Genomic DNA, 17,408 nt, shown 5'->3' on the forward strand with positions numbered 1-17,408 from the left:
AAATCAGGAACGCAATCTTGGCTCTTTCTGTGGGATAAAGCTGCGGTTGCATCTCCAGAGCTAGCGAGCATTGAAGCAGAAATCCGTTGCACTCCTCCGCCGAGCCAGAGAAGGGCGCTGGTTTGGCCATGGGACTGGTAATGACTGGTGGAGAAGAAGTGGCGTTATTGGTGTCCGGCGGTGCGGGTGATGGTGAAACTGGTGAGGGAGTAAGAATCCGCTTGAGTGCATCCACGATCTCCTGGAACGGGTCGGGTGAACTCATGTTGCTGATTCCTTTGTTGGTCCAATCTTCTGTTACGGAAGGAGACTCAGACAGAGGATTAGCAGGTAAACAGGTAAGTTTATTAACAGCAACGGGTGTAGAATGAAATGAGTATCTTGGGTTCTTGAACAGTTCTTGGGTTGATGGAGTATATAACCTTGTTTCTTGAGTCGCAGGAGATCGTGGGACGGAGACGGGAGAGAGCACACACCTCTGATGATGAGTATAGAGACGGTCCACAAGGAGATGATGACAGGAAGAGAAGCAGAAGGTAACGCTGGAGGAGACACAAAAGGTAGGTTTCTCAATGTATCGTTTGGATAGCATGGAGAGAGTCCACTTCGAATGAACGAGATCAGACGCAGAGTGAAGTGAGGTGTGTGCTTATGAATGGTCCTTGATGAGGGTGATGATTTCAATCAGGTGTGTGTCATTAATACTCTGGTGACGGAGTGCGCTGTAATTGGGTGGTGAATGAGCCTGGCCGATCTGTGACACTACCAGTTTTGTGGGGTTTAATGGAAAAGTAATAGTGTACTGATCACTCCCTGCCAGTAGTACTTTTTTTGAAGTAATAATAATTTTTGAAAAGAGTAATGAGTATTAAATTATATATTTTACTAATGAGCCCATGTCACATGTTTGTTCCCGATGTGTTCTTGTCTGCCCTTATTTGGTTATGTTCCAGTTCTCATTAGTTTTTCATTCATTCTCTTCACCTGTGTTTATTAATCATGTTGTTTGCTCCTTAGTTTGTCTGTCTTTATAAGCCTTCAGTTTGGTTCTTGTGTTTGTCTCGGTTTAATGTTAGTTTTAATGGTCAATGTGTGTTGATGCCTATTAAAAACTGCTTTCGTTTACTCCTTGATTGTGCGCCTTATTACTACAACCACGTACCGTAACAGCCCAACACTGGTTATATAGAGGTATGCATATTTGAAATGACCACTCAGAGGATCTCAGCCATTTCCACCACTTGGTGTAAAGCCCAATGCGTGGACAAACTAGTAAGTTGTACTGCAGTTGCTAGTGTCACATTATAGACTTAACATTAACTATATCATTGAGTTAGGTAATATGTTCATTAATGAGAACACAAAGGGCAATTCTGAGGCCTGTTTGCAGACTAGTGAGAAAAAAAGAAGAAAAAACCCCTATGAAAACTAAAGCAGTGGCCAGAACATTTACTTCAGCATAGCATTACATCATTGTGTTGTCTGAAATCTCTCAAGAGATGAATCAGAAGATATATTTGGATTCAATGACGCAAATGTCCAATGATCTTTGTAATATAAGAGAATAAGGACGAGCATTTACAGCTGAGTAATATTCAAAGCAGCTCACAAGTGTTTAGTCTTTCACAGTCATTGTGTGCTCTGGCTCTAAAACTTCATGTATACAGGTTTGTGATTTAAATATTATGCAGAAATTTTACATAAAGGTATACTTTCAGGATTTGAATATAGTTGTTAGAAAAGTAAGATGACAATTTTGTGAATTCCCTAAACTGTGTTTACGTCTTCATGGAAATTTCTGTTTTCAGCTTGTTCAAAACATCAAGCACAAAGCTGGCATGAGTTCTTTAAATTCAAGTTTTGTCCAGAATATGTCCATTGTTCGTCCAGAATACTTTTCCATCACTGGACTTTCAGGTATACCATACAGCAGTTATTACTATATTTTTTTATGTGTCACATATTTTATTACTGTAATTGGGAACTCTGCAGTCCTTCTCATTATTGCTCTGGAACGAAGTCTGCACAGTCCAAAATACATTGGTGTGTTTAACTTGGCCTTGGCTGACCTTGGTGAAACTAATGCATGGATTCCTAACACGATGAAGATTTTTTTTTCTGACTCACAGTACATGTCCTACAATGCTTGCTTGGCAAATATGTTTTTTGTGAACCTCTTTGTTACTCTGCAAAGTGCCACTCTTGTTGTTCTGGCACTTGATCGCTACATTGCAATTTGTTTGCCATTAAGATATCATGCCATAGTGAATAATACTGTCATGTCTTTAGTGTTTGTAGTAATATGGGCATTTAACACTTCTCTGGTGGCCCTGACAGCGTCTTTGATGACACAACTTTCTTTCTGCAAATCTAATGTGGTAGAGAGTTATTATTGTGATTATGGAGCAGTGTTGGGGATGGCATGCAACGACAGCAGCATTAATATATTCATGACAAACGTCATCATAGCTTTGTTCCTTGTTGCACCATTGTTCATTATAGTCCTGTCATATTTGGGCATTGTTTTTGCCTTAAGTAAAATTACAACTTGGGAAGCACGTTTGAAAGCACTGAAGACCTGTGTTTCTCACCTTTTGTTGGTCATATCTTTCTTTCTTCCTGTCATATGCATTATCATTGCTTCATTAATTACTCCTCTCACGGCCAATGCCAGAGTCATCAGTGGATCTCTTTCATTGTCTCTTCCACCAATGTTGAATCCCATTATTTATGTTTTAAACACAGCTGAAATCAGAGTCTTAATCCAAAAACTGCTTAAAAACAGAATTGTGCCAAATAGAAAGAACATTTCAAAACCATGATAATGATTTGTGTTCCTCCATCATTAGGAATGAAATTACCTGTATGAAAAATTAAATATATTTTTTCATAATTGTTTTTAGATATCATTCATATAATGCAAACCAAGGATCCATTTTTTTACATGAGTATGTCTGAGATCTGCTGATAAGGTTATTTTTATTGTCTCTCTGTTGTGATGTCTCAACTTTTAGTTATTTCTGTATTTGTTGTACAATAAAGATAAAGCTAAACATGAACTAAGATATCAATTTATTGATGCAAGCTTAAGGTAATCCAGTTTATTGATAAAGAAGGTCCACACATATAAAATCTTAATTTCTTAATTTTTTTTATTATTTTGTTATTATTAATTTTTGTTTATTGAGGGGCAACCTCTCTAAAAGTATTAGTTTTACTAGACAAGAGAATAAGTTGCAAATAACACAATGATATTGAGCTGGGTCATTTTCAGGGGTAGAAACTGTTGGAATAACAACAGGAACAATCCAAATGTCATGATTCATCATTAACAATACTGTATCATGCAATGCTATTCAGCTAGGCCCCTATAGCCTAAATAACTTTTTTTTCATTTTATTTTTTTTATTGTGTCATAAGGAAAACCACTACTAACAGATCCACAACAGATCCACAAATGGACACAGGAATCCAAAAATAGCATTCAAGATCAAGTTTTTGTAGCATTCTTGCAGGCCCCTCTAAGCCTCTGGGCCCTATGCACTTTTGCCCCTGTTGTGATGCCCCTGGTCTCAACCATAGACTGTAAAAAAAGATGGACGATGCACCTTCATTCACTTCCATTGAAGTAAAGTGAAGCTGCCATTGTCCCAAAAGGGCGCGGCCATATTGCACTGATTTGGGACCAGAGTCTGCAAAGTAGAGAGCAAAGTGAAACCGCGTCCCGTCCACACTCCCGCAGAGTCAGTCGTGAACACACGCCCCTGACCCTTTTTAAATTAGCCTAACTGCACCATTTTTTGTCTGCTGTTTGCTGTATGACAGACTTGTGTTAAAATAAGGTAAATACAACTCCAATCTCCACCTGAAGATGCCAAAAAAGTCTGTTTGCGCCTCAGTTCACTCAGAGAAGCTGTCAGTTCTAGATGTCAATCATGATGTCACACTCCTGTTTTTATTGCTGCTTCCACTAGTAGCTTCCACAGTGTCGTTGCCACCCCCTCACCACTATGAGGATTATGGTTGGTCTTTTGCAGGAGCCAGATATTTAGCATGCCAAATATTTCACAGGCGTCGGCGACACATTGGCGATTCCCTCAGATCGTGTCTTTGATAATTCACACTAGGTGATTGTCACTCACATGAATGAGCACCGATTTGCCTCCGATTTCGGGCATTTGTCGGCGATTTATCAAAACCTGTCGGCGAGTGAAAAATTGGGCTAAAATCGTGCAGTGTGAACTTGGCATTAGTTACAAACTTGGCAGAACCAATCTGGTCAATACAATCATCCACATGCGGGAGTGGGAAACAATCAGGCTTTGTCACACTGTTAAGTTTGCTAAAGTCTGTACAAAACCTTACCGAGCCATCAGACTTTACAACCAACAGGCAAGGATATGCCCAGTCTGAACTTGAAAGAATCGCTATCTCATTTTCTAGCATATACAGCCCAAATTCCGGAAATGTTGGGATGTTTTTTTAAATTTGAATAAAATTAAAACTAAAAGACTTTCAAATCACATGAGCCACTATTTTATTCACAATAGAACATAGAGAACAAATGTTTAAACTGAGAAATTTTACACTTATCCACTAAACAAAGGGCTGGAATTTTATCCACTAAACAAAGGGCTGGAAAAGCAAGGCTAAAAGTAGCTCATAACTCGCCGATTTAAGAGAAAAATCTTAAAAATAATGGGTGTGTCAGTACCCCGAGTTCGGGAGTAATTACACAGCACGCCAAATACGCATAACCTTTACTCTGTTCATTATATGCAAGTGTGAACTTGTGAAATGGCTGTTGCCGGCAATCTGCCTCTGAATGTAAACAATTTAGAAACATTTGATGATAATGACCTTTAAAAAGGTATCACCTTTGGTTTTGGAGTTTATCCCAACTGCAAATTTTCCTTTGATTATATCCTTGTTTTCATTAACCAGTTGGGCATGAAGTAACAGCTGTTTTTGCATCCAGTTTGTTTGTTTGTTTACATTTGCATGTACTACTATCAGCCATGATTATTCTACTCTGTTAAATAAAAGGCTGTTTGTATGTTTATTCACTTATTATGAGAAGCATACATGTAAGAGGCTGACAATAGGCTGAACATTTACTTGTTTAATTAGTGACAATTATCCTGCATTTTAAAATCTTTATTTGAATGTGGCAATTAACATTTTTATTTTTAAAACTTTATTTGATTATGGCAACATGATTGTTACGGGGCTGACGAGAAGAGAGGTGTGCGGATCCATGTGCAGACTTTTATTTGTAAGAGACGTGGTCATAACAGGCAGGGTCAAAACAATGGCAAACAGGTATAATATGGGCGAGACAAAGAGTAACCAGAGACAAGCGTGGGTCAGCGATCGGCAAACAGTATCCAAAGGGGCGAGACAGGAGAGGTAAACCGAAACGTGAGCGATAGTCCAGGCAGGGGAAAACACAATCCAACAAAGGCAGGGCTAGGCAAGGCAAGACTAGGAAAACTAACGGAGCTCTGTAGGGCAGCGATAATGCATGCAATACTTGGCAACGAGGGAGAGAATGTCCAGGGTTGAAATAGTGTGTGATCAGTGATGCTGTGTGATCAGGTGTGCATGTGATTAGTGCAATGAATGATTGGTGACAGCTGTGTGCGTGTGATTGGCGAGATGGCTGATGGGAAATGCAGTCCATGTGATGTGTGATGTAAAAGTCCATGTGGTGAGTGGTGAATGAACGGGAGTGCAGACCAGATTCGTGACAGATAGTGGACCACCACAGCGGAGCGGGTGGAACAGTTGGAGCAGAAGACCACCACGGTGGAGCAGATAGAGCAGGAGCCCACCACGACGGATCAGAAACCCACAGCAGAGCCTGGGACCTAGGGAGGACGGAGACACAAGGAGAAGACAGAACATGCACAGACACAAGGACTGGGGTAGGGAACACAGGAAGTTCATAGTTAGTTCTTATAGCAGTGAAAGGACAGAACGAGAGTTCTTTGACGGCCTCCATAGCCGTGACCGGACAGAACGAGAGTTCTTTGACGGCCTCCATAGCCGGGACAGGACAGAACGAGAGTTCATTGACTGATACCGCTGACACATCTGGAGATTCTGCGGCGGTTGCCGCCACCTCTGGAGGTTCTACAGTGGTAAACACAGGACACAGGGAGAGTTCAGTAATGGTCTCTTTGACCGTAACACAACAGGCTGAGAGTTCATTGCTGGGCACCACCACCATACGAGGAGCTGAAGTGAGCACCGTCGCGTCGGAAGGTTCTGCAGCATGTACCGCCACCTCTGGAGAAACTGCAGCAGGCACCATCACTTCAGGGAACACAGCAGTGAGCGCCACTACCTCAGGAGGTTCTGCAGCGTCAGCCGCCACCTCTAGAGACATCATAGTGGACGCCGCCACCTCTGGGAGTTCTGTGGTGGTGTATGCAGCCCAAACACACCAAAATGCGATCCCCATCAGGGGAAGTGTTTCAGACAGGGGAATCAGTTCAGAAACAGGAGGGTTAGAGTGAGTGAGTTTGGGGATACCAGCTGTGCGTGCAGACACCAGCGGTGAATCCCTCACACTGAATATCAGACTGGGAAAATGAAAGACTGACCTTGATGATCTGAGTGTGTCAGCCCGGACGTGACCCGACTCTGGAAGGTCAGCGGAGACGTGATGCTGTGACTCTGGAAGGTCAGCGGAGACGTGCTGCTGTGACTCTGGAAGGTCAGCGGAGACGTGAAGTGACTCTGGATGAGCAGCTGTGTCGTGCTGTGACTCTGGAAGGTCAGCGGAGACGTGCTGCTGTGACTCTGGACGAGCAGCTGTGACGCGACTTGACTTTAGGAGATCAGCTGAGATATGAAGTGACTCTGGACAAGCAGCTGTGTCGTGACTTGACTTTAGGAGATCAGCGGAGACGTGAAGTGACTCTGGACAAGCAGCTGTGTCATGCTGCTGTGACTCTGGACGAGCAGCTGTGACGTGACTTGACTTTAGGAGATCAGCTGAGACATGAAGTGACTCTGGATGAGCAGCTGTGTCGTGACTTGACTTTAGGAGATCAGCTGAGACGTGCTGTGACTCTGGACGGACAGCTGTGACGTGCTGTGACTCTGGACGGACAGCTGTGACGTGCTGTGACTCTGGACGGACAGCTGTGACGTGCTGTGACTCTGGACGGACAGCTGTGACGTGCTGTGACTCTGGACGGACAGCTGTGACGTGCTGTGACTCTGGACGGACAGCTGTGACGTGCTGTGACTCTGGACGGACAGCTGTGACGTGCTGTGACTCTGGACGGACAGCTGTGACGTGCTGTGACTCTGGACGGACAGCTGTGACGTGCTGTGACTCTGGACGGACAGCTGTGACGTGCTGTGACTCTGGACGGACAGCTGTGACGTGCTGTGACTCTGGACGGACAGCTGTGACGTGCTGTGACTCTGGACGGACAGCTGAGAGGTGACTTGACCTTAGGGGGTCAGCTGAGACGTGACTCGGTTGATGACGACCAACTGTGATTGGACTGGGCTCTTTAACAGCAACTGTAACTTGACTTAGCTTGTGAAGATCAGCTGTGACTTGGCCTGATTCGTGACGATCAATGGTGACTTGACTTAGCTCATGAAGATCAGCTTTGACTTGGCTTGATTCGTGAAGATCAGCTTTGACGTGACTTAGCTTGTGAAGATCAGCTGTGACTTGTCTCGACTTGTGAAGATCAGCTTTGACTTGGCTTGATACATGAAGATCAGCTTTGACTTGGCTTGACTCGTGAATGGCAGCAATGACATGAAGGGGTGAATTTGTGGCCGCCATTTTGTGAGTCTGCTCCAGTGTGGTTGCTATCCAACGAGAGAGTGCAGTGTCGCGTTCCTCCGCGACACCCACAGTGAAAGCTGAACCAACAGACCACAGAACATAATCCAAGAAATACTCAATGATGAACATGGACCCTCATGAATTACTTCTGTTCTTAAAGGCTGATTAAGGCCATCACAGAAAAAGTCTATCAACATGCTGTCTGGTAATTCCGAGCCATTCGCCAAAGCCAAATACTCCACAATGTAACCTCAAGTGATCGGGTGCCCTGCTTGAGGGCTAGCAACAAGATCGCTGTGTCCATACCTGGCCATGATCCACTTGAACAGCCGCTGGATCCTTGTGTGGCCGAGTATTCTGTTACGGGGCTGACGAGACGAGAGGCGTGCGGATCCATGTGCAGACTTTTATTTGTAAGAGACGTGGTCATAACAGGCAGGGTCAAAACAATGGCAAACAGGTATAATATGGGCGAGACAAAGAGTAACCAGAGACAAGCGTGGGTCGGCGATCGGCAAACAGTATCCAAAGGGGCGAGACAGGAGAGGTAAACCGAAACGTGAGCGATAGTCCAGGCAGGGGAAAACACAATCCAACAAAGGCAGGGCTAGGCAAGGCAAGACTAGGAAAACTAACGGAGCTCTGTAGGGCAGCGATAATGCATGCAATACTCGGCAACGAGGGAGAGAATGTCCAGGGTTGAAATAGTGTGTGTGATCAGTGATGCTGTGTGATCAGGTGTGCATGTGATTAGTGCAATGAATGATTGGTGACAGCTGTGTGCGTGTGATTGGTGAGATGGCTGATGGGAAATGCAGTCCATGTGGTGAGCGGGTGACCTCTAGTGGTGAATGAACGGGAGTGCAGACCAGATTCGTGACAATGATATTGTGCTCTACAATATTTCTATGAATAAATCTCTGACAGAGAGATTAGCCAATCACTGTGTGCATAGTTAGTAAGCATGCTGACATCATCCATAGCAACGAGGTCAACCCCGCCTCTTAGCTTAAGACTTCTCTCTATTCCTTAGTAAAAGTTTGTCTCAGCAGCTTTGTGAATAGGCTTTAAGAGAAAACTCTTAGCTATTTTTTTTACTGCTATTTAGGAGAACTCTTAGTGCTAAGATAAAATGTTCTGTGAATACGGTCTGTAACATGATTAGTGTAGCATTTGGACCAATCAGCCACACAATTTTTCATTAGATTTAACAAATCAATTAGTTATTAGATTAACAAATAATCACAGACCCCTCACCCAATACACATACTGGGTGCCAGTATGTCTGTGAATGACTCCAGGCCCCCGGTTACCATGACAGCCAGGACACTTCAGCCAGACCAGATAAACTTTATGACCTAATGGCATGTTGAGAGTTCTCCCTCTCACCATCTTTGAACCTTAGGAAAGACATTATGCCATAAAAATGGACTCTTTTCTAATTAATTCATAGAAACACCTTTCTTTGAATGAACACACATATCCTTCAGGTCACTGTGTATATTATTACTGTTCTTGTATATGTTCTTGTGTATTGTATACTGTTTTATGCATGCTTATGACAGATCACTAGTTAACCCTCTGATCAATCGTGGTCACTACAGTGGACAGCTATTTGGAAGCCATTTTGAACCATTTAAGATGTAGCATCATGTCCCAACCACCAACTGGTGAACCCCCAAAGTGCTGTCTACGATTCCATTTAATTATTGTCTTTTTATCTATTTTTTTTGTCTTTGTTTTAAGATATTGCATAATATATTCAAAATGGCGGCAGCAAAAGGGGATGCACCATGTACCTCAGCAATAAGTGTTAAATCATTTTATTCTCAGAAAACCAGACAGGTAAAAAAAATATATTTTTCAGTTAAATAGGATGTCAGAAATAGTTTCATCCAGATTTTAACAATAATTTTCTGTGACAGAAAATATACCTGTCCACTACAGTAGACGTCATGCACCAAAAGGTATAATTCTGCCTATATAAAACTGTAGGCACGTATACATGTATACTGTATGAGTGCAGATATATGTGTGCATGATTCTGTTCGAGTGTGTGGTGGGAGGTTGTGTGTGCTTGTGTGTGTTTGTGTTTGTGCTCACGTGTGTATGAATATGAATAAAAAAATTTGGCATGAATTTTCACTTATTTAAAAGTAAAAAGATTTTACTTTTTGATTTAATAATTCATGCATCAGAGGGTTAATATCACCTCACTTATACCATGTTTGGTCTCTATCAATTTGTCTTCGGATGATCTAATTGAGAGTGTATAGTATTATATGTTGATACCTATGCAACATATTAGTGTTCTAAGAATCTTTACCAGTTTGTATATCAACTTCCGATCCAGTTACATATGCAAATTACCATGCTTGGAGACAAAGAGTCGTAAACTTTCCCTCCAAAAGTTCAAGACATCATTGGCTCTTTGACACTCGAAAGGAGTGACCTCTATAGCAGATAAAGCTCTCACATCAGTGACCCGCCTCCCAGTCTGCAGTTCTTTTAGATCCTAAGAGGATAAGGAGGATGTGAGTTCCTTATCATCCCTTAAGTTTTGTGCCAGGCCTTGCAGCCTTGACTTTCCATTTAACCAAAGATCCTCGGATCTCAGCAGATCTCTTTCTTAGCTCTTTTTCACTTTCTACATTGCAAAAACTCCCAATCACCATCAAGTCAGGATATCTTTGGAATTCATCACTCTTCAACCCAGAAGAACGTGATTGCGAGTACAAAACCTTGAAACCATCAAAGTGTATGTTTATTCGTTTGTATGTTTAGATTAGTTATGTGTGTTAGCGTTTAGTTAATAAAAGTTTTGTGCACAAATTACAGGAGTTTCTGGTTCTGCCTTGCAAATTAATGTCCCTTTATGATTTTGACCCTTGCTCTAATGCATTAATAGGAAAGTATTTTCTGTGGCCACGGAAATATCCTTTCTTACAGTTGATATGAACTTACATTGAATGTTCGCTGGACGAACAGATTAGTTGATGGCAATTAAATTCTGCTACAGTTATTACTGTCAGCCGATATAAATAATTGTAATTAATCATAATTAACTGTAATTATGTATATACATTTCTCTTTTGAGCTGATTTGCTACAATTAGCTACAAAAGGGATGTCTTAGAGAGGCAGAGTCTCTCAGAAGTAAAGATGGGCAGAGGCTCTCCAATCTGTGAAAGAGTGCATAAAAAGATTGTGGAATACTTTAAAAACAATATTCTGCAACGTCAAATTTCAAAGGCTTTGCAAATCTCATCATCAAATCATAACATCATCAAAAGATTCAGACTAACTGGAGAAATCTCTGTGCATAAGGGACAAGGCCTAAGACCTTTGTTGGATGCCCGTGGTCTTTGGGCCCTCAGATGACACTGCATCACTCATCGGCATGATTCTGTCATTGACATTAATAAATGGGCCCAGGAATACTTCCAGAAACTACTGTCAGTAAACACAATCCGCCGTGCCATCTGCAGATGCCAACTAAAGCTCTATCATGCAAAAAGGAAGTAATATGTGAACATGGTCCAGAAGCACCGTCATGTCCTGTGGGCCAAGACTCATTTAAAAAGGACTGTTTCAAAGTGGAAAAGTGTTCTATGGTCAGACGAGTCCAAATTTGACATTCTTGTTGGAAATCACGGGCGCCATGTCCTCCAGTCTAAAGAGGAGGGAAACCTTTCAGCGTGTTATCAGCATTCAGTTCAAAAGCCAGCATCTCTGATGGTATGGGGGTGCATAAGTGCATACGGTATGGGCAGCTTGCATGTTTTGGAAGGCACTATGAATGCTGAAAGGTATATAAAGGTTTTAGAGCAACATATGCTCCCCTCCAGACGACGTCTATTTCAGGGAAGGCCTTGTGTATTTCAGCAGGACAATGCAAAACCACATACTGCAGCTATTACAACATCATGGCTTTGTAGTAGAAGAGTTCGGGTGCTGTATTGGCCTGCCTGCAGTCCAGATCTTTCCCCTATAGAGAACATTTTGCGCATCATTAAACGAAAAATACGTCAAAGACAACCACAAACTCTTCAGCAGCTGGAAACCTATATCAGGCAAGAATGGGACCAAATTCGAGCACCAAAACTCCAGAAACTCATAACCTCGATGCCCAGATGTCTTCAAACTGTTTTGAAAAGAAGAGGAGATGCTACACCATGGTAAACATGCCCCCACCAACTATTTTGAGACCCGTAGCAGGCATCAAATCTGAAACAAGCTCATTTTTGTGCATAAAATTGTAACATTTCTCAGTTTAAACATTTATGTTATCTATGTTCTATTGTGAATAAAATATTCGCTCACGTGATTTGAAATTCTTTCAGTTTTCATTTTATTCAAATTTAAAAAACATCCCAACATTTCTGGAATTCAGGTTGTATTTGATCCATCAGCTTTTGTTTCTCTGGTGACACTTTGTAATAACGTTGTTTGACAGGAGAAGTGTTACCCACATCAATACAATTTTCAGCCCAGTTGGTTCACGTTGGCAGAGCTGATCCTGCCTATACGCAGAATACGCAAGCTGCGTAGGCCCCTGAAACACCAGGGGCCCCCTTGCTCTCAAAGATGTTTTAATTTTAGTTTAGTTTTTTAATTTGGCCAGTGGTTATGAAAACATGAATGATCATTTATTTTAATGTTGTGCGCTGTCACGCTCTCTATGTAAAAATCCGCCAAATCATGTAAAGTGAATGTCATTCAGTCTCTTGCTCTTACTAAAAAAAGTAAGAACAAAACTTGCTGTTAATTTACTAACCCTCAGGCCATCCAAGATGTAGGTGACTTTTTTTCTTCAAGACTGTATGTAGTCTGTATAAAAAATATATAAATGCAGATTGCTATTAAATAAAGGCTATTATGTGTTGTAATATGTGTTTTTATTTATTGATAGACACCACATAATAATATTTTTTAATAAATTCGTTAAAGTATAAAAATATATAAAATGTAATAACTAGTTCCATAAATTCTTCAGACTTTGTAAGCACTGTTGTGGAGAGCAATTTAACATTAACACACACTTGTTTGTAAGTACTACATATTTACCACGTGTATACCAAGTACAGTATGTCTTGTTTGTTACCACATAATAGCACATTTTTCCATATGTGCTACACATTTACCATGTACATATCATTAGCATGTACAGTAATGTGTCTTATTAGTTACCATATATGGATACTGTAAGGATGTGCCTGTTTGTACCCACTTGTCCGTAACTACTACGCATTTACCATGTATATACATTAGTAAGTACAGTAAAGTATCTAATTAGTTACCATGTACAGGCACTACCTGTAAGTGACCGTTATAACCCACACTGTATGTACAAGCTAATTACCATGCATGTACGACTATTAAGTACAGCCGTGTTTCTTATTTGTTATCATGTAAATACACTTCAGGTAAGTACTTTGTGTTACCACTCATTTGCCTGTAGGTACAATATATTTACCATGTATGTACCAGGGAGTACACGCACTGTAAAATAAAGTGCTACCTAATTTGGTTAGTACAACCTGAATTCCAGAAATGTTGGGACGTTTTTTTTAAATTTGAATAAAATGAAAACTAAAAGACTTTCAAATCACATGAGCCAATATATATATTAGGGGTAACGTTAACGCATGCGATTAATCAAAATATTTTAAACGCGTTAATATTTTTTTAACGCAAATTAATTGTTTGATAAGGTTTGACCCCAACTTCTTCCCGTCATCGCAGCATGGAAGGTTATCTATCATTGTGTGATGAGGGTACAGCAAACCAGTGTTGCCAGGGCAGCGGCACAAGTGGACTATTTTGAAAATACAGTCACAGGAAAAATTACAGAGCCGTGGGTTGCATTTTTTTTGGGCTACTTTTATAATGTACCGTGATCGCCCAAAGTGTATATAGACAAATAAAAATTAAAATAGATCCTTTTACTAATGTGTATTATGCTTGAAATGTATACCTGGCAACTTAAGAACGGAGAGTTGGTTGTAACATCAAACAACTTGAGTTTCAGCCAGAGCATACATGTTAAGGCTTTTACACAGCAGAAATAAACTTGAGAACAGCCACTATAGATTATATAAGATAAACACACGATTACGATAGGATATTGTCACGGATCGGCCAGGCCCTTCCCTCCACCAATCACAACGATCCACATCACCCGAGATCTAATCACGCTCACCTGAACCTCATCACCACAGTCATCAACTCCAGCATATAAGCACACACTTCAGTCTCACTCATCGTCCGATCTCGTACGCACGACGTAGACTTTACTCCCCGAGACCATCTCACTGAGTATATCAATCTATCAATACTTACCTTTTGTGCCTTACCTCCTGTCTCTGCTCCCTGTGTTCTCTCCCCATACCAGATCGTCTGTCTCCGTGATCAGTTTACTCCTGAAGATTCCCCCGTCTCGCCTGCCCTGCGTGTCTGTGGAGGAAAGGATTATTACTATCATTCAAACCCATCCTCGGTGCAAATTCCATAAGTCAGATACTCACCTCCAGCCCTCCTCTCTTGCTCAGTTTTCCTCATCCTGTTCAATAAACATTCACGAACTGTTACTCACCTCTGTGTCCGGCTTTATATGTTACAGATATGGTCTGTATGTGATTTTTTTTTGTTGAATGTGTACATCTGAAATGCTAATTTGTGCAGCGATATAAAAGGCTATAAATAGCATATTTTAACAACAGTAAACGACCAAATTCCACATGTGATCGCAAAAGGAAGTTATTATAAACACTCGATAGTGGTTTGAATTGAGTTCTGAGTAAAAGTGTACTATTAATCTCAGAAATTGTCTTATGAAGCATGATGCTAATGTTAGTTCTAATGCACCTGCAGAACAGGTCCAATTCTTCTTCATTTTGTCATAATACTTCATGTAAGGTCGCAAGAAATGTTTTGTTGTATTTACTTAGAAATACTTTTGATAATAGTTGGGTAAATGTATACTGGGATTGAAGCGATGTGGCTTGGTAAACGTTTTATTGCCAGTATAAAGGCTGATAATGGCTGAATAAAAACAAAAGAATAATGATAAAAGAATAATAAGGATTATGTCTCATACCTGGCGGATGTCAGACTGTGTCCCTACGTCTCGTGTTTCCCCTCCTCTCGTTTCCTTAATTGGAGTTCCTGTTCTTGTTATGTGTTCATTAGTTAATCAGTCCCCAGCCCTGTGTTGTTAATTATCTCGTCTCCCCTGTGTTCTTAAGTCCTGTGTTTCCTTGTCTTAGTGTTCGGTCTCTATTGTCAATGTGGTTGTAAGTTAAGTCATTCCTGAGTTCACCATTAAAGAATGTGTTAGTTGCAGCGGAAGTGTGAAAGGTTCTGTTTCCTTAAACTAGTTTGTCATGCATTTCTTTTTCAACACATTTATAGGTAAATCCTAGTATTTTAAATTTGTGATTAATCATGATTGATCACAGTCCACGACTGTGATTAATGCAATTACATTTTTTAATTGATTGACAGCACTAATATATATATATATATATATATATATATATATATATATATATATATATTATTTTTTTTTCACAATAAAACATAGAGAACATAACAAATGTTTAAACAGATACATTTTACACTTTTATCCTCTAAATGAGCTCATTTCAAATTTGATGCCTGCTACAGTTCTCAAAAACAGTTGGCACGAGGGCATGTTTACCATGGTGTAGCATCTCCTCTTCTTTTCACAACAGTTTGAAAACGCCTGGGCATCGAGGTTATGAGTTTCTGGAATTTTGGTGTTGGAATTTGGTCCCATTCTTGCCTGATATAAGTTTCCATTTGCTGAAGAGCTCGTGGTCATCTTTAGATAATAAGGAAAAAAGCGCGTGTGGAAAAGAGTTCGTTGGTGGCGCATTTGACGATTGAAAATTCCCTCCGACTCTTCTGGAATAGTGAGGGGTTCTGCTGGCTCGTTGTGGAATATATATTTCGCTTGGATTTCTCGCCGTGGAGGACTTTGAACAGTTGGACAAAAAGAAGTTATTTTGGGGGGAAGGACTCTGAATGCCGGTGAGGCCGATCTTTTATTCACGCCACGCTCTGGACAGTTGACACATACACAAACAACTGAAATACACAATTACGATTTTCAATGTTGTTGGAATTATTGTTTGTATCTGAAGGTGGTTAATGTTGTTTGGCTATGTAATTGAAATATTACCTTGTAAATACACTGTGGGCTTAATGATGTTGCCTAGGTTGTTGTGGGTTATTTATAAGTATGGCTTGAGTGAGACTGATGTTCCCTTTTGTTTAGTGTACCACCGCTATACTATTTAGTCGAGTGTTACACATAGTGTAAAATATACTGCATCATATATGTTGTGTTATTAGCCTACAATAAGGCAACTTGTTCTAAATCATAATATTGTTGCCAAACACAGTAGGTCATGCATACCACACAATCTTAGAACAGTTACACCTTACTTATGAAATACTAACAGTATAAATACTTTAAATTTTCCAAGTCCTTACCCCCTTATCCCCCAAACTTTGCACATTGTTTCCGTTTACCTACATATACCTACAGCTGTAAGTTATGCTCAAGCAGAAAATTGCGGTCTGTGTGTCATACATACCACATAATTTCAGAATAGGTGCCCTTTAGTTATAAAATACTTACAGTATAAATGCTTTATAATTTTGCAGGTTATTACCCCCTTATTCCCCAAATGTTGCAAATAGTTCCCTCATACCTATGAGTAGGTACTGTGGAGGTACTCTACAGTTACAAATAGGTATGCTGTAAATTCTGTTTAATTATGCGGTTCATTGCAGGCTGTAATCTAAAGCATTACCCAAAATCAAATTAATGGAAGTATTTCCAGCCATTTAATGTCAGCTTTTCCATCATCTAAGCTAGTTAGTTTGCTGTAATAGTGAGGTCAAATGCCCGCGTGAGTCGTGATGATTATGAAAATAAATACAGGGATGATTGGATTATAATAGATACTTAAAATAATAATAAGGCAATGCTATTATGGAAATATTATTAGTAATTGGTTGCACTATTCAAGACAGACTAATATTATTATTAGTCAAAAATAATGCTTAACGCTTAATGCTTTACTGGTAACAACTACAATTTTCAGTACCATATGTGACCCTGGATGACAAAACCAGTCTTAAGTGTCAATTTTTCCAAATTGAGATTCATGTATCATCTGAAAGTTGAATAAATAAGCTTTCCATTGATGTATGGTTTGTTAGGATCGGACTATATTTGGCCGAGATACAACTATTTGAAAATCAGGAATCTGAGGGTGCAAACAAATCTAAATATTGAGAAAAACGCCTTTAAAGTTGTTCAAATGAAGTCCTTAGCAATGCATATTACTAATCAAAAATTAAGTTTTGATACATTTACGGTAAGAAATTTACAAAATATCTTCATGGAACATGATCTTTACTTAATATACTAATGATTTTTGGCATAAAAGGAAAATCGATAATTTTGACCCATACAATGTACTTTTGGCTATTTTTTGGTTTTGTGGTCCAGGGTCACATATATATAATAGTCACACTTTCTTGGTACTTCATCA

At 40.3% G+C, this 17,408-nt stretch overlaps 1 protein-coding gene across 1 annotated transcript; it reads left to right on the forward strand.

Moving 5' to 3' along the window:
• The first annotated feature begins 1,820 nt into the window (after positions 1-1,820).
• On the forward strand, positions 1,821-2,822 carry LOC131554207 (olfactory receptor 52E4-like). Its single transcript, XM_058799409.1, has one exon. It carries the CDS (start codon positions 1,839-1,841, stop codon positions 2,820-2,822), a length of 984 nt encoding a protein of 327 aa, XP_058655392.1. The 5' UTR covers positions 1,821-1,838.
• The last annotated feature ends 14,586 nt before the right edge of the window (positions 2,823-17,408 follow it).

The sequence above is a fragment of the Onychostoma macrolepis genome, chromosome 15 (genome assembly GCF_012432095.1).
Source record: "Onychostoma macrolepis isolate SWU-2019 chromosome 15, ASM1243209v1, whole genome shotgun sequence".
NCBI classification, from domain to species: Eukaryota; Metazoa; Chordata; class Actinopteri; order Cypriniformes; family Cyprinidae; genus Onychostoma; species Onychostoma macrolepis.

Bases quoted from the DNA above. Each gene is read 5' to 3' on its own strand.
- LOC131554207 (XM_058799409.1), top strand. From the start codon at position 1,839: ATGAGTTCTTTAAATTCAAGTTTTGTCCAGAATATGTCCATTGTTCGT.